The following is an 18,659-nucleotide window of genomic DNA, read 5'->3' on the forward strand; positions in this document are numbered from 1 at the left end:
GGCGGCTCAGAGCCCAGTGTCAGTGTCCCTGAGAACATCCAACTTGTGGAGCGCCTGATCCTCAAGGACCGACGGATAACATGTCTCGAACTGGCTCGAAAGACGGACCTTTCTGTGGGAACATTGAACACTATCATTCATGAACACATCCAGTTTCGGAAAGCCGGGCCTCATCACCAAAGGAGTCCTACTCCTACAGGACAATGCACGCCCGCGTACCGCGCATCTCACGACACGCACCGTACAGAAACTTGGCTGGGAGTTGCTGCCACATCCCCCTTACAGTTCAGACCTCGCCCCCAGCGATTTCCATCTCTTCGGGCCACTGAAGGCGTTCCTTGGGGGCCGCCACTTCAGCTGCGACGACGAGGTCAAGAATGCGGTCCGATCATGGCTGCTACGCGTCGGTAAGGATTTCTAAGCTGCTGGCATCCAAGCCCTCGTGAAACGCTGGGACAAGTGCATTAGTGCAGCTGGAGATTACGTTGAAAAATAAAACTAATTTCTCGCCTGTAAGTTCATTTTACTTTTGCGAAAAATGAAAAGTCCCTGTTTGACTTGAACGAAAGGATGCGTCTCTGCAATTAATTCGTAGGTCTACAGGAGTCAAACTACACGCTCACATTTCTGACATCCCTTCCTACCAAGCACTGCGTTTGTAATTCAGGTTACCGTCTATGATAAGGTTACCTGCTGAGTGGAGCTGTAAAACCGATAGGTTTCCTGTGATGGGTTGAAGAGCGTTACGAAAGTACTTTGCACAGAGCAGCCCGCGAATGATGAAAAAACTTCTGCTTTTTCATGCTTTCCAATGTCTCACGCTCTCACAAGTTATATTCGCTTGGTTCTAGCACCATGCAAAAATTACTACTAAATTGACAGTCGGAACAACATTTCATAAATGCCTCACAAGTTTGTACCATCCAGTATCCGTTCATTACACATAATGGATGCACAGAGGACGTCTAGAGCATGGGTACTGTACAATGAACGCTCCATAGGTCTGCACAGTTTCGAAAGTACTAACTGTACGTATAATGGATATTGATTAGACGTTCCCTTCGGTCTTATACGTATTTGTATTTTTATGATACGTCCAACAGTGGAAAGGGTAACATTCCTTGAGTTTGAGGAACACACAATACGAAGAAGACAGCACGGGTGAGTCTTGAGTCTCGCGTTGTCCTCTTCGTATTGTGTGTTCCTCAAACTCAAGGAGATGTTACCTCTTTCTGCAGTACACCAGATCGCTTGCACCATTCTAATTTGCTCATCAGATGTTTGTGGTTTACTCTGCAGTCATCATGTATTGTAGCCCCAAGGTGTAAAGAGAAACGCCCGGCAGAAGCGTGTGAGGATAGTACGTGGAACTGAGGAACGGCGTAAGGATACCGATTGTGAACGCTTGTCTGTCCCCTGGAATACAGTTCTGGGTAAAAGGCATGCCCGTGGTAACAGGGAAGCTGGGAAGACACGTTTGCACGCACAGTGCCTGTTTTGAGCGATACAGGGAGCGACACGGTCATCGTAAGAAGGGCCCTCGTAAAGCAAAATACATGACCGGGAAGTTCAGCCCCGTGCAACTTGTAGATGGAATGGTGAAGAATTTACCGGAAGCAAGAATTTTCGTGAGGACACCATTTCACAATGGACATCTCACGCGAAGTGCATGTAAACGCCACTGTACGATTTGATAATCGGGAATGCCCTGAATGCACGAGGACCACAGAACAGGAAGCTGAGGTACAGTGATCTTCCAAATGCGCCTTTGAAGAAGGAGAGTCAGAGTAGGAGGAAGACGCAGTTGCTTCCCATGAACCACTTCAAGAGGCGTGAAGACAGGGGATTTTCATGAAGAGAAGAACAAAAAGAAAATTGAGGCGGAAGCGGTACCGATGTCCAACCGCCAGCGGTGGTGGGATATACCGTCGACATATCACTGAGAATCGGGTGGAACAATGGAAATAAGACATTCGGTAGCAAGAAAGGTAAATTGCATAGCAAAGTGTATTTAAGGACAATGTATTGATTGAGGAGAGCTTTTTTAATAGGCCACGAAGTGCGGTGCTACTTTGTGCGTTAAATGTGTTACCGTACAGTTGTAATTGTACATGCGCGTTCATGACTGACAATAACGCCGAAAATCCGACGCGAAGTGATGGCGTTGTGCACTTTGATATGTAACACATGTCAAGAGCAGACGATGCACATTAAGAGTATCCCGGAGTTCCATCTCTGGAAACGTCACCAGGACAAGGCCAATCAGATAGCGCCTTTTGGAGGGACTGGAGGGAGCCTTTGCTAACAACCGACCGACGTACGGGCGGGCGAGCGCGACTACGAGGGGACGGCGTCTGTTGGTCGGTGTGAGCCTGCGATAGGCTTGTGGAATGTTTCTCGTTAGCGTCGGACGTGTTCGTACAGCTAGGAGCGTAACACCGTGTTCCACGCTACACGGTCACGTCAGAACTCACACTGGTAAGCGAAAGTATTTACCGAGAGCTTCTCACTTAGCGTATTGCGATGCGAACGTTAAGCAGGCGACCACGCAGACAATCGCCTGTGCTGCGCTCCCATTCGTGTTCCTTGCTTACGACACCATGTTGTTAGTTGCAGAGGGAGTGCGAATCTTCACCACTCGTGTATCAAATATGTAAGCTGTTTTCGGAAGAGAAACTTGGCTAAGTTGACTGTGAAGAGGTGACGAACATTACCGTGCCGGTCTCCTATGTTCCCGGATGAGATAGTCCCTTTAGGTACTTCTAGCATCTGGTTCAACCTTCCCGGCGAATGTCGGTACAGTTCCCCTTGAAGTCGGCCCAGGACGAACACTCACCCCTCTGTTTCTCACTCTTTCCTGCTCTCCTCTCTTCAACCGTCAACATCTGTACGCCGCTCATAGCCAGAGTTGCTTCGCGGTGTTAAGTTCCCTCCTCTTCCCTAGCAGTAAGTAAAATTTTCTTGCTTTTGTCCTTCTCTGTCGCTCTTTTTCTTTTTTTACGTAAGGCCCTTGCGTTGCGTTTTATATGATGTATGTTTTTGTTTTGTTTTGTTTTTCATGTGACTACAAACATAGATCTTATATAATGTTAGAAATGTGTATTCGGTTGATGTACACGCATATGTATTTCGCTTTTTCCTAGTGTTTCGAAAATGTGTATATTTTACTTTCCGGGTGAAGAACCAGTCGCGGGACTCGTCAAGAGACAATGTGTGGCTTTTTACCCACAATCTGGGTTTACTGCTGTAAACCGAATATATAAATGAAATGGAACAAAACGCTGGATCTGGCTCTGAACCACTTTCAGATGACGCATATGCTACAGAAACTTCAAATGGAACGCACGTGGGTGTCTAATATTTTCTTTTGGGGGCTCTGCTTAGATCACTTGAAATTCAAATCAGTAATAATCCAAGCACGCTTACCTGGACCGACCGGCTCCGTGATTTCTTCTCCAGATGTCTCTGAAACATTGTTAATGATTCGCATGAAATCCGAAACCGTCAGAGTGGACAAGGAGCTGATGGCTATAAATGTTGATTCTACGGGTTGTAGTGAGTGATTTTCCCAATATTTTCTTATCGGGGTGGGTGGGGGTGGGGGGTTGGAAATCAGTGGGGGGTGCAACATCATACATGACGGTCTCACATGACGTCACAACCACATGACCATATCCTATGACGTCACGTATGATGTGACCCAGTGGCTTTTCCCAGGATTTCCGTTTTGGGGGAATCGGGATTTGAAGGAGTGGAATGGGGGGTACAAATGCGCTTTAGAAGACCTGCCCATTAACAACTGTGTTTCTGGCTAAATGTAGCGACATTCAATTTTCAAACAGTAACGCTTTATTACGGTGAACATTGTTTTGCTGCTCTCAAAATACCAGAGTTGCGAGCATCTTCATTTCTGGTAAAAATGTTGTGTGACATTAAAAACAGAAAACGAGGACAGGTCACGAGAAACGCAAAGAAAAAACAAAAAAAAAAACACGCACACACGACGCAGAGCAGTTGTCTTCATGTGAAGCGGTTAGTTTCCCCTTCATAGCCTCCTTGGTTTCCGGACCCATCTTTCAGAAGCTTTATGTATTAACTCGCGGTACTTGTCGGCGCTGCCATCAGGCGTCACCTGCTGTCGCGGAATATGTGGTCCTTCGATAGATATCTTCATCAGAGCGTCAACATGCGCAGAAAGCAATCGCGAACGTTCTGAGCAGAGTATTCGATTCATAGTCGGGAATGACCTTTCTACGCCAGCCGTGCCAAGAGGAAGAAGCAAGACCACCATGGCGGCCCTCGACAAAGCGGGGAACATTGCTTTTATTTCGCTACTGCTTTCGAGCGCGAGCAGGCTTTCCTGCGATGCGAGTTCCGTTCGGTAGCGCCTGTAAATTCTGTATTCACTGCACAGATCCGCCGCGTTGACCTTGCAGAGATTAGCTATCTTTTCAAAGTCGACATCCTCTGGTCTCTCGGGAAGAATCCTATGCAGCTTTGCAAGCTCTTGAAAATCATCTGAGAACCTCATCTTCATGTTTGCAATGATTGAAGACCTGTATCGATTGCCAAGTCTCCGCAGATACTCGTCCGTAGTTGATGAATCGTCAATCTGAACGCCGTTATTCCTGGCGTCATCGACAGTATAGTTTTAGTCCTGGAAATGAGGAACTCGAGCTCTGTGTTCTCAATAGAGTATATGACAGTATTTATGAGTGCTGTTGCTTCACTTAAACTCCGTTTGGACGACTGGAGTGCCCTATTAAGCCTTGCAAGAGGTGTCAGAAGCTCGGAAAGCAAGAGGAGTACAAAAACTATCTTTTTTCCGAAGCAGCAGCAGCAGCAGTCCCCCTGCATCCGACGACATATCTCCTGCATCGATGTAGATATGCTCGAGTGCAATGCAAATCGATGCGTAGTGCTCTACTACGACCCTAACACTGCCTTCGTGAGAGAGCCAGCGCGTTGGTGTTGGTTGGACTAGCTTATGCGTGCTTCCTTCTAAGGCCGTTTGAGCATGCTGCAGAATAGCAAGCCTTTTGTGACTTCCTTTGAACGTACTGTAGAGCTTGCTAAGTAAGCTGATAACTCCTTTGATTTCAGGCGTAGCTCTACAGCTGTGCATTAAAGCAAGTGCAGGACATGGCTACGGCAATGCACAAATATAAAATTTGGAGCATGTTCCCTAAGCCTTGCTTGTAGGCCACTAGTGCTTCCGCTGAAATTTGTCCCGCCGTCAAAGGACATAGCGGCTATATCTTCCGGTTTCAGTCCTACTTTTGAAAGCTCAGTTACAAGGGAGGCCTTCACGTCTTCAGCCTAAGTTGAGACCAGTTTCACTGCGGACAGAAATTTCTCAACAACAGCAAATCCTCCAGCTGAGGATGTCACGTGGCGGATGCATGTGCTCAGTACCTCAGCCCCATTAATCTCGGTACACTCGTCGCCCATAACAGCATACGAAGTGGTCCCACTCATGGACTCACGCAATTGATCTTCTATGCATTCTCTGAAAACCTCGAGAAATCCAGCAACAGTCTTTGATGAAAGTGCGTTGCATTCTGGCGACCTTTTCCAATTTCCTTGGTGAAATCGCAACACACATTGAGCATCGCCACAGTTTCAACTAAGTTCCGCCAGTTGTCTGTCGTATGAAGGATTTCTGATTTGAAGAGATAATGCGACAGACGCATTAGCTCCTTTACATGGGCTGCTTCTTTTGAGAGCTACTTCGCGCGTTGCAACGGCAAAAAATCTCGTATTTCCATGTTGAGCTCTTTGTATGCAGTTGCTTCGACGGCTGCTTTGTGTACTTCACTTCTTTCGTGCTTGAAAGCTTTGTCACCGAGTTTTTTTGACGCAGACAAGGATATCAACGCTGAGACACATGGACCATCCTGTGTGTAAGCTGAACAGGTCTTGCACCTGTAGCCATCTTTCGTGCACTGAATCCAAGGGAACTTACTGTAGGATGTTGCTCGTCTGTGCACGTTTGCACGACCAGGACAAGTAACTTGATCGTCTGCGGACGCACACGCAGTCGGGGAAGCATCTGTTCCTATAACGCGCAAACTGTTATCCGCACTATTTTGCCCAACAGTTGATGAACTGGACGCGCGACTACCGTGCGACCTGACCTCGGCCAGCGTTTGATTACTCGCACGAAAAGATCCGTCCAGAGGGCGATTGTCTGGTAATAAACTGAAGTCTACACATGGGTGTACGCTCGGAATGGACGCGCACCCACCGAGCCCCGTGGTAGACTTTGTTGCATCTGTTTCACTGTCGTCCGCATCACTGTTGTCTCCTACACCCTGTGAACGAAATTCCCATGACGTGTGGCATTCTCATTTCGCAGTGGTTGCCTTATCTAGCCAAGAACATGCAATCGTAGTCGCCTTTCCCGACGCACTTAGTTCGCTTAAGCATGTGCTTTATTGCGTGCCCCTATTCTACCGCGCGAACTCTTCATAGTCTAGAGCCAAACTGCAAGCGAAATCCCGCCTGCCGTTTTGATAAGGAGCGTAGTGATTTACTCTTTTACTCGCGTACTGTCTGTAGACCACATGCTGCATGCTTGTGTAAGTCACCTGAGCGGCAGCGCTGTAAGCTTCCTTGTCTTGTACTTTCTTAGTTTTGCGAAACCAGTTCTCCAGTGTCCCTGAGGGTACTGCGCGTTTCATAGCAGAAAGCTACACCGACCATGCAACGCAACCGCCTAACTGCAAGGAGCGATCTTCACAGACGCAACTGGTTTCCCCGCTTGGGTGGCGCGTGCGGCGCCCTCCTCTCTTGTGAGACGCGCGCATCTCGCGCGAGAGCTGCACAGAGGCGAGCTGGTTCTACTGGCAGCCGAAGCGATGAAACCAATATTTTAGTGCGAGAGCACAACACTCGGTCTCGTTCCTGTATATCTCGTTCACAAGTACAGTTACCACACATTTAGCAACGTGATCCACCGAGTGCACCGTGCTCTCGCACGATGATCCGGTGTAACCACGTTGAACCGCTTTACATGACCGTTACTTTGTTACATTTCTTACCGTAAATTTGTGACCGTAAATTTGTTACATTTTTTATGCTTTACTCACAGCGTTCAAAACCGGTAGGCATCGTAAATATCAAGGTTTGATCTGAATACTCGACAGAGCCATATGACACTCCCTGGGGGGGGGGGGGGGGGGGAGAAGGGGGGGGGTCGTGAGCAATTCCTCGGGAGGTGTTAGGTGTGTGGAGGGGTGCTGAGAAAATCACTGGTAGTCTTCCAGGTGGGAGTAAGTCGCCATCTTCCCATGCATTTCTTCCTATTCAGCGCGTCAAACGGCGGCGGCAGCCATCAGACGTCCCACAGTTATTAGCACAGAAATATCTCTCCCCATACTTGGCGCAAAGTATAAAGTGTCTGGGCACACTGTGCCTAAAGTTGGATGATTGTTTGGATTCAAGTGGATTACAGACACAATCCAAGCCATCCAGCTGGCAACTTGTCCAAGCCAAGCCTAAATGCTCCTAATGTCAACAAGAAGCACTGCGAAGGCGAAGATGATGCGAAATCGTCGGTTTGTGTATTGAGGGAACGTATTTTTCGAAGTTCTTGATCTACAATATGCTGCACAGTTTTGTGAAATTGCTGATTTGTGGCTTCCGGGCTTCAAGCCTTGTTTACGTCGTAGCGTTTGTGTTGGAGTAGTACATGAATGAACTGTTTCATCGTTGGAGTAGTGTTGTCGGTGCTGTGGCCATTTGCGTGCCATTTACCACTTCTACCATGAACGATGACCTGCGTTCGTTTTTGTGAATTCGTTTCAAGTTTAGCGAAATGAGGTACGCAACATATGGATCATCGTGCTAGCTGCATCATGCAATTGAACTATTAACAGATGCATCAAATTGTTTGCATCGAATGAACTGTGCATGTTGACGGTACTCGGCACAGAGCTCTGTAGGTCGATGTACGATATCACAGTCTGCCGTGATTCAGGCAGAATAGCTATTCGAATGCACGAAGTAGAGGGAAACGTGTAGGTGAATGAGAGAGCAACACACAACTTTGTTGCAACAAAGAAAATCTGTTTATTAATGCGAGTCACGATTTCATTAGAGAACAGTACAGTAAAATTAAGCTGTTTCACGGGGTAGTCAACAGACATGTAGCTGCTGCTGCCAAGGAGCATGTAAAAACGTAGTCGTTGATGGGATGCTGTTCTACAGCGCTACGTCTGAGCAAACTATACTTGCGTCTGTCTTTTTTTAAAAGTATGCTCCCTAGAAAAGGGAAGAAAAATGTGGATGTACAGTCTTTCAGTTTCCCATCTGTAAATCAGGATGACATCAGGTGCTGCTGATGCATTTGGGTGTTATAAGCTTCGTAATTTTTCTCTTTTCTCTGTGCCACTGAAAGGAAGTCAAATATACAGTTGTCACAATTAATGGTCACAAATGCTGAATGTTGTGATATCAAACATGCCTTGCATAGTTTATTTTTGCGCTAAAATAATTTTACACCATACACGTTCATATTGCCATTAATTAGCAGATATGATACACGATTGGAGTTGAGACAGAGATCATGTTCGACCAAAATTGGGGCTCAACTGATTCGGGGTAATAATCAGTAGGAGCTGAGTTTAACTTGAGAAAGTCAGACCGTAAATATAATGGTGTAAGTACACAGGCTGTTGGACACAGGTACACCTCTATATTAAAAGAATGGATGGTGATCATGAGTGGTCTACTTTATTGTATCGAATAGAATTAACACACAATTTATGAATGGTCAATATTCCTGCAAAATATTACAATTATTTGAGATTCATAAAGCGAGGCTTATAATTTTGCAATAAATAAGGAAATGGGTTTTGTTTGAGAGGGCACTGTTAATAAAATAAAGGAATTTGTGAACTTCATCAATCAAGAGATGATTCTATCTTGTTTCAGTGAAAATACAATTGCATTGACTTTCTCTGCAACAAGCTTTGACTGTATTACGCAGGAGCATTCACCACGCCACGCTGCAGTGTCAGTGTCGGTACTCCCCATATAAAAGAGATTATCGACTGAGCAGACACGATGTAGAACATGTTGCAGCACATAGCTGCTTGATGTAGACAGTCGTAGTGCCCGCGCACTTTGCTGGGGATTCTTCCTTGGTTTTGGTATAATTGCACAAAGATTTAAGCCATAGTTTTGTGGTTAGTACACGAATTTTAGTGATGTAACACGTGCTAGATGAATATGCCTCACACAAACTATCTGGCCACCCTTTTTTGGCTTTTCTGGCTTTTAAAATTACATTTATCCAGCAATCGTGTACTTTTAATTGGTACTTTACTTTTTAAAGGGTTTGAAATCCCTTGCTCAAGCAAAAAGTACGCTGCAAGCAGACTTTAAACTGAATGGCCCAAGTGGAGCCGTTCCTGTGTCACGGCTTCATGGCAAATGCTTGAAGAGGTTTGCATCTGAGACACACTTTGCTGTTGGTATACTCTTGCATGACCTAAACACAACCACAAGCAGGATAAAATTGAGAAAATTCACAGAGAACTACAGAGACACACTGACACTAAAAGGAATGAAACAGTGTAAGCTCTATCACCTGAACATGTATACTTTGTTGACCTGGAGCCGGAATGCTAGGGCAGGCATCAGGCTTCAGTACAGCTCGACTGTGTCCACCATAAAAGAAGCATTGCTGAAAATGAGTAGAGCACATGAGGTCGCGTTTGCAGTCAGTGTAGGATTTCACATTCACTCCTCAAGTCGCTGAACCCATAGCGAATATCGTTCCGTACGTTGTCGTGGGAGCCTGTGAGGGCGACAAATTTTCATTAACAATGTTTCCCCAGAGCCTTCCCGAGTGGAGCTGTTAATGGGATGGTGCAGCATCTGCTTGTCGTATTCCCAGAGTGAAAATATCTGAGTGCTTGTATTATCTTGAGGAAAATACAAGGTGCTCCTATATGTGTGTGTACTTGTATCTGAAATGCAGTTATTTTCTTAGTAACTTGCACTGCTTCTTTTGGTACCTTTTGTCAGATGGTTGAACAAAGACATGGCAGATGGGATCAAACAAATATAAGTAACTGGGATAAGGTGGGTGCTAAGCGGCATGCTACCTTGCGGCATGTGCCCTCTTGTCAGTGCTGTGTTAGTAAAACATTTCTGATGTTGAAATTAAAAGGTTTGGGTGAATATAAAGCTATGTTTGTACATATTGGCACTATGATGTACGGCCAGGGAAAGACAAACTTAATTTACTCAAAAACATAGTGGAAGAATTTCACACACATGAAAGTGGGAAAAGCAGGCTACTTACTTTAGGAAAGATGCTCCTGATCCACCCTCTCTGCACTGCTTGCAGTTCTCTTTTATGCATTTATTGGGCAACAATAATAACAACTTTATTTTAAGATTATGAATGGGGAGTTCCATCGCCAGAGGCCAATGGGCAGTTTCATGTTTATGTTGCTGACTTCCGAAACAGAGCGTCTAAGTTCTCGGATTTCGGCTCCATTTAAAGGCATCGGTAACCACGATATCTTTGAAATCGCCAATAAACGTACTAATTAAAGACACGCGTTTTACGGCTTGACAGGTTTGACAGCCACGGAATAGAAACCGAAATCTAAGTAGGCTCGAGTTAGAAAGCTCAGAGGTGGAGGCCAGTCTAAAAGAATACATCGGAACAATAAAACACACAACATATGACCCCACTCTAGATTTAATCGCTTTTTTATCACGTTTCACACGTCTTTGTTTGGTACACACAGTGACAAAACGACAAACATGAACCAAAACCATTGTTCAGATTTCCTCTGCCAAAACTAGCGGGCTCCGCCAGTTCTGGCCTGGCAACACGGGGACGCCTAATGGCGGCTTCCTTAGTTTGACGGCAGTTTTGGATGAGCTCCGGTGACCTGTAGTCTTCTAATGCATGTGTAACGGAAGACAAAACTATTTGGTCTATACGAAAACGGCGAGTGGTCAGCAAATAACTGGCGCGATAGTGTGTTGAGATGTTTATTAGTATCTTCAGACGTGTAAATTCCATAGTATAGAGGGACTGTATAAACAGTCCCTCACAGTTGCCCTCCAGTCCCATTACTCATCTACTTTCTCAAACATATTTTGCACTAAAACTCTGAAACTCAACATTAGAGAGAAGATCACGGTTACTTACCTGATGAACCGAATCTCTCGGTTGCCGTCTCTTCAGTATCCTGTCCAGTTTTGAGATCCTCATGTTTATACTGCAGCTTGTTACAGGGTGCCCTGCTGCTGTGGCTTAAAGCATCCAGATTCATGGGAGTTCTAACATCGTACGGCGCGGGAGCCCTGCTACCCAGGTTCACGGGCCTTGGACTGTAAATCACAGACGTAAAAGTATATGGAATAGGGATTCCACAGGTCCACAGTTTCAAACCTGGCGTGGTTAAGAAATGGTATGCGCCATTGCTTAATGATGTTGATATTGATATGTTGATGTTGAATTGAAATATGACAATGGAGGCTCCGGTTTATTTTATATCTTACATCGATAGCTGTATTGTGTTTTGTGTTCTCAAGGACGGCAGAGGTCCTGACTTCCGACTCAACGCGCCATTATGGATGGCGCAGCAAATCGGAGCACACATAGAAAGACGTCAGAGGAGCCACGCTGCGTCGTTGACGAAAGTTGCGTACTTGCAAAAAAAATAAAATAAAAAATAAAAATAAAAAATAGAAAAAGCAGTCGTGCGGGGTACAGGTTCGGTCATGTTTGTGACGTTTGCGATGGGCTGTCCGACGTGGCGCCCGCACGCGCGCAACACCGCCGACTGTTGGCCACGGAGTTCACTGCAGAATGTGTGGAAAACAGAGTGCCACTCTGGACTCGGAGAACAGCGTTCATTTTATTTTGTCCATGAAAAGTAGGTGCCTTAAAGATTTCATACGCGAAATTACAATCCTGTTTACGAACGCTATGCATTTCTGTCAATTTTTGAAGATCTGCTGGGCCTCCACAAGTTTCGATGACGCGCGGAGCGTGTGACGTAAAGATAAGCCCACAAATTGCAATCATGTCATGTTCTGGAGATGGCACTCATCTCCTAGCAACGACGCCGGCGTCCGCGGAGGAGAAGTCACGTGACGCTGATCCAAAGAGGGGAAATGGGAGAGATGTCTTCTCCCTCCTTGTGTTTTCTCGAAGGTCGGAGCCCGTCGGAGCGGTCGGAGGATGTCACGTGGGGTTCCGCTAACGAAGTGCAAAATGTGAGCCCCCGGAAGACGCAAAGGGCAACAACGTTGCCAGATGAGAGCCGGGCGCTCCGTCGGAACCTAATATGACGTCACAGTTCTCTAAAATAATACTTAATTTTCTCTAGCTTTCGCGTCACGTAGAGCCAAAATATTTTGCAAGAATGTAAAGTGGGATAAGAAGATTTCAGTAACATAACTTTGGTAGGATTCTGAAGACAAGAGATTTAGTCCGTAGTGGCACTTTAAAGAAGACTGAAGAAGACTCGTGTAAGAAGAAAAACATGCCTACATGTGCGTGCGCAATGCAGCCGTGAGCCTCATCTGGCCCTTATTACGCGTGCACGATACACGCGCAATTTGTGGATACAGCTATAGCTGTGACTTCTTCGCACGTGGGTTGCGAAAAGCCCTGAACTTTTATCTCCGTCCAGGGCCCAAGGAATGCACACAATACACAATACGTTACAGAAGGAAATGGCCAAACATTGGCCTGAATAGCAACCAGTACTAACCGCACAACGTTCTATGAACATCTTGTTCACCCCTTTTTGAGTCAAGAGAAACTCAATATAATTCTCATGTGACTCGTGCCTTTGACTTCAGTGTGACACAGTTTTGTGACGCACTGTGACAGCTTTGTCAAAGCGTAAACTTAATGAACTAGGAAACGCAGTGCAGTATCTACACGAGTAAAATGTTAATTTACATGACGACTACAATGGGATGTCCTATAGGAATATAAAAGGCTGCAACATATGCGGTTCGCTGCAACATGTACGGATTGTACTTGTGTTAGGTTATTTATAACTTTTAGCACAGTGTTAAGGGCCCTTGTCTTATAAATTCCACCAGCGCGGTGGGTAACACTTACAAATAATGTGTTATGCGAGGGCAACTTTGCTTCGATTTTAAGAAGCTGTGGTTTTCGCCTTTAGTTTTCCCTGTCTCGGTGTTTTGTCTTCTTTCCGACGGGAGGCAGCGACGAGCGAACAACGCACCATTTATCCACTACATGTAATTATATTGTTTTTATCTCAATTTCAATCTGAAACCACAGTATACTGAGGCACAGCGAACGACAATTCAACTCACAATAATGAATTCTCAATATTTTTAGCAAACTATACAGGCAACCATGGCAGCTCCATCAGTTGGCTTTTTTTTATGCATGGAGGAAAGAAACACAAGGAGCGGCCCCTCCGACAGTTTTCTATCGGGAGGAGCGTAGCCGGCTTCGCATTGCATTCTGGGATGCTCCTGTCTACCACGTGACCGCTCACGTGACTCTCCAGACACCACGGCGCCACCAAAGCAGACGACGCGAGCTGTAGTTGTGTCACATTTCACACGGCAGTATTACGTTGAACGCGTGCTTGCACTTTATTTCTGTATGTTCGGATGTTTCCTCTTCTATTAGAAGGTCAATCACAGTGTGCAGAACGCAAAAGGAGTACGTGGCACCGGAAACATTACGTGTGGCATCGGTGATTTTCAACGTATGTACGTTTCCCGATTAAGTCGTAAAAAATGCTGTACTCAAACCATTAATCAGATTTGTACAACAACACAGTCGGTGGCGAACCTGTCGACTGTTGTGCTTACTCGTCTTATCATTGCAGTAATATCCAAGATAACGTGAACAACCCATCCGCCGCCGGGATTGCTAACACGAAATCGCAACGTGCCACCTTGGGGGTTACAGCCTTCCTCTGTATCTACTGCATCGCATCAACAACGACTACCGTTGGGATCGCTGCGATCTGCGAGTTGCCACGTGACTGGTGTCAGCATAAAAACAACGACAAACCAAGAATTCCTGCAGTCGGTGGCGAACCTGTCGACTGTTGTGCTTACTCGTCTTATCATTGCAGTAATATCCAAGATAACGTGAACAACCCATCCGCCGCCGGGATTGCTAACACGAAATCGCAACGTGCCACCTTGGGGGTTACAGCCTTCCTCTGTATCTACTGCATCGCATCAACAACGACTACCGTTGGGATCGCTGCGATCTGCGAGTTGCCACGTGACTGGTGTCAGCATAAAAACAACGACAAACCAAGAATTCCTGCAGTCGGTGGCGAACCTGTCGACTGTTGTGCTTACTCGTCTTATCATTGCAGGTGAGGAAACTGAATAACTTCCACTGTATAGATCAAACATCGCCACCGACTGCAACTGGGTACAATGGCCCAAAATGATCGTGACATATGTCTTTCCTGTCAGGAAATTTTGGATCCAGAGAGTGCTTGTCTTACTTGTTGTGAATGTGGATTTTCCTATCACCTTGGTATCTGCTCAGGCGTATCAGAGAGCACGTACCGCAGTAAGCGTAATGCATTTTACGATGCCTGGAAATGTCAAACCTGTCGCGCGGGCAGAGGGAAACTGAAACCATCTGAAACAGCTAATTCACCAAACCTGGCTCAGGAGCTGAGCGAGATTAAGCAGATGCTGTTGACATTAATACCTGTCAGGGGAAAAGTAGATGAGCTGTCTAGAACAACAGAGGAAATCAAGCTTTCTGTCGAGGTGATGTCTGAAAAATATGATGAAATTATGAAGAGACAAATGGAGCAGGAGAAAGCCCTGAAAGAGATAGGTGCTAAGGTTAGGCGCCTAGAGGAGAGTAAAACCGATGACTGCGAACAATTGCGACAAGAGGTGAATCGACTTGAGCAGTACACAAGACTGAATAACCTAGAAATACATGGTGTCAAAATGACTCAGCATGAGGATCTTCACGGAAAATTGTGTGAGATTGCAGACCGGCTCGGTCTCGCTAAGCCTGAAATTGACCAAATAGAAGCTCTTCATAGGTTACCCTCGAAGCCCGGAAAGATTCCACCCATCATTGTGAGATTTGCAAATAGAAGACACCGAAATGAGTGGCTGAAAAACAAGCACAGATTAAGAACTGGAAGGGAAAACCGGTTAGATGTGGAGGAAATTTACATAGACGAGAATATGACCAGTCAAAACAAGAGGCTATTTTTTCTTGCCCGCAAGAAAGTGAAGGAAGGCAAGGCTAGGTTTGCCTGGCACAAGGACGGTCTGACCTTTGTGCGGAAATCGGAAGGGTCCCCCGCGATTAGGATACAAAAGGAAAGTGACCTTGATACGGTGTAATCAGATTGTGCACATGTTCTTTCTTCGCAATGACTATGACAAGCGACGTTAATAAATTGTACATAGACCCAGCTGTCTTTAGAGAAAAGTATAGTTCCATATCACACTCTTGCGTGTCTGTCTTGCATTTAAATGCACAAAGCTTATTAGCAAAACACGATGATGTAGAGCAATTCCTGGAATCCTTAGGCCATAGATTTACCATTCTTACTTTCACCGAAACATGGTTCAGAGGGAACCAAGTACAGGTAAATTTCCCTGGCTACCGCTGTGTATCGAATGGCAGAACAGATAGGCAGGGCGGCGGTATTGCCACATACACAGAACAGCCCTTCGTTCTTTGTGACAAATGTAGCGTTGTGAATAGCAATGTCGAAGCCCTGGTGATTGAAACGTGCGGCATGGTATTCGGTACTGTTTATCGCCCGCCGTCCGGGAATAAAATTTCCTTCCTGAACCATGTAGAGACGATATTATCGTACGCTGATTCCGTAAACCTTCCAGTACTGCTTGTCGGAGACATAAATATAAATTTGTTAGGCTGTTGTACATTGAGACATGACTTCCTAGAGCTTATTGAATCATATGGTTGCCACAACACAATCTCTTTACCCACTCGCCCACTGTCAGGCACCTTACTTGATCCTTGTATTACAAATGGCATGCTTGTGACATCAGGGGTAATGAATGTCCCAATAAGTGATCATTTACCCATATTCTGCCTTTTGAATACACTCAACCCTATTAGGCACCACATTCTGCGATATAGTGACCATACACGCGTCATTAATGACAACTCGCTAGAAGATTTCCATATGCGCATCTCGAATATCAACTGGGACAGCTTTTATGCGGAAAGTGACAGTAACACATTATACTCCATATTCCTTCAAAATATTACGAGCTGCTATAATGAATCCTTTCCGTTACTAACGCGTAGACACCGATCCAAAAAAATAAGGAAGCCTTGGATAACTAGAGAACTTTACTCACGCATCACCGCAAAGAACAAGCTCTTTCAACGGTTCCTAAAAACGCGTGATGGCATGATATGGCAGGAATTCAAACATATTCGTAACCAGTTAGCCACGGATACAAAGAGAGTGAAGGAAGAATACTACGCGCGGTATTTTACAAATGAGCGGAACAACCCACAGAAAGTCTGGAGAACTGTGAAGAACTTAGCATTTGGTAACACCCCACCACCGCTCCCTACAGAACTAACCATTGACTCTATATCGTATCAGGGCTCAGAACTAGCTAACATGGTTAATAACCATTTTGTCAATGTTGGGGCAACAGATAGCGCAGATCCCAGTTCTACAACCTTCGTTGGCTCGTTCCCTGTGAGTTCTGTCTATCTTTATCCGGCTACAGTTGCCGAGATTGAGGGGATATTGTGCGGATTAGATAATTCGCTGGCTGCTGGCGTCGACGACCTTAAAGTAAAGCCAATAAAGCACATATTGCCACTTATTAGTGACAAGCTTTGCTACTTGTGTAATAATATTTTAGAAACGGGTACCTTCCCTGACGCATTAAAAATAGCCAAAGTTACACTAATTTGCAAAGGAGGAGATGGAAATGACCTCAATAACTACCGCCCAATATCCGTTTTGCCACTCTTTTCAAAAGTGGTGGAGAGAATAATAAATGACAGACTCACCAGATTCGTTTTGAAACATAACATAATAACAAACGCACAATATGGATTTCAGAAAGGGAAATCCACTGAAACCGCATTAATGAGAATCAGAGACCAGATTGTGGAAAATATAGAAGATAAGCGGTATACTGTAGGCATATTCCTCGACCTAAGAAAGGCGTTTGACTCGATACAGCATGATATTTTACTGCGAAAATGTTATTCCTATGGTTTACGCGGGAAGATTCACGAATTAATAAAAAGCTATCTGTATGAGCGCTTCCAATACGTCAAGCTTCATGGTTATGAATCTAATAAGCTTCTAATAAAGTACGGGGTACCCCAGGGATCCATTCTGGGGCCACTCTTATTCCTTCTTTACATCAATGACATCGTCTCCATTCCTAACACACCAGATATAATTTTGTATGCCGACGATACTAACATCTTTTTTTCCCACCATAGCCTGTCACACCTTGCCACGTTGATAAACAGCTATCTAGAACACCTTTCCAGATGGCTAGCAGCAAATCGATTAAGGGTAAATGTGAGCAAGACGAAATTCATAATATTTCGATCTATCAACAAGGTCTCCGACCCGACGTTCTCGCTAAGCATTAATGCGATTCCCTTAGAACAGGTTTCTGAGATAAAATTCCTCGGCGTATGGTTTCACGAGAATTTATTATGGAATACGCATGTTGATCACCTTACAAAACAACTATCCAAGGTAATCGGTGCTATCAGTCGCATTAGAAGAGCACTGCCAAGGTGGCTCATGAGCAATATTTATTACGCACTTGTCCATTCCAAACTCTCCTACTGCCTGTTAGTATGGGGCAACACATCAGCAAATAACCTAGGCAAAGTACACATTCTCCAGAGAAGAGCAATACGTTTTCTAACAAATGCCGACTTCTTTACTCCTTCTCCAGACCTTTTTTCCGACGCTCACATTCTTACTGTTAAACAAATGTTCATTTTAAAACTCGGAATTCATATTCATAAAGAAGTTAAGGAAAATCGCATAAACCTTACAACTAAAACCACGACGTATGGGCTAAGGCACTTCAGGAATTACACAACGCCATGTGTGCGAACCAACTACGGGTATCAATCCATGGCCTATCTAGTGCCTCAATTTTTAAACAAATTTGCAAATTTTGTAAAGCCTGAGTACACACAGGCACAGTTCAGAGGACTCTTCCGCTCATATTTAGATGTCAATTATAACATTAAGCTATTTTAAAATGGTAAACCTTAGTATGGTTGCGTGTGCCTTTGGCTAAAGGACACTTTGCACAGCGCTGTATTTCTTTTTTTCTCTTTTGTGTGTACCATCTAGGTGAGAGATGAACATCCACGAACAGTGGAGTACTTGTACTGTACATGTAAAAAATGTTATCGATGTTACTACTGCATAATCACGTTGCAATAGACACTGTAATGGCGCACAGATATCCGCCGACTGTTTATGTTTGTCTGTATGCATTCCTGTTTGTCGGTCCAGGTACCTCGTCAGGCTCCGCCTTTTGTACCTGGACCTCATTTCTGTATTTTTGGAAATGAAATAAATAGAAATGAAAATGAAAACACAGGATATGAAATGATTCGGCGGCACAGAGTTGGGTCCAAAATGAACAAT

General features: G+C 45.0%; 1 protein-coding gene across 1 annotated transcript in view; it reads right to left on the minus strand.

Annotated features, from left to right (window-relative positions):
- Nucleotides 1-18,659, minus strand: part of LOC135397915 (uncharacterized) — a 420,422-nt gene that overhangs the window by 384,057 nt on the left and 17,706 nt on the right. Inside the window, exons 2-3 of the mRNA XM_064629413.1 lie at nt 11,180-11,361; nt 3,427-3,465 (exon numbers count right to left, since the gene is read on the minus strand). Coding sequence (XP_064485483.1) covers nt 3,427-3,465; nt 11,180-11,361 — 221 coding nt within the window. The remainder of the gene's footprint in view (nt 1-3,426; nt 3,466-11,179; nt 11,362-18,659) is intronic.

Source organism: Ornithodoros turicata, chromosome 6 (genome assembly GCF_037126465.1).
Source record: "Ornithodoros turicata isolate Travis chromosome 6, ASM3712646v1, whole genome shotgun sequence".
NCBI lineage: Eukaryota > Metazoa > Arthropoda > Arachnida > Ixodida > Argasidae > Ornithodoros > Ornithodoros turicata.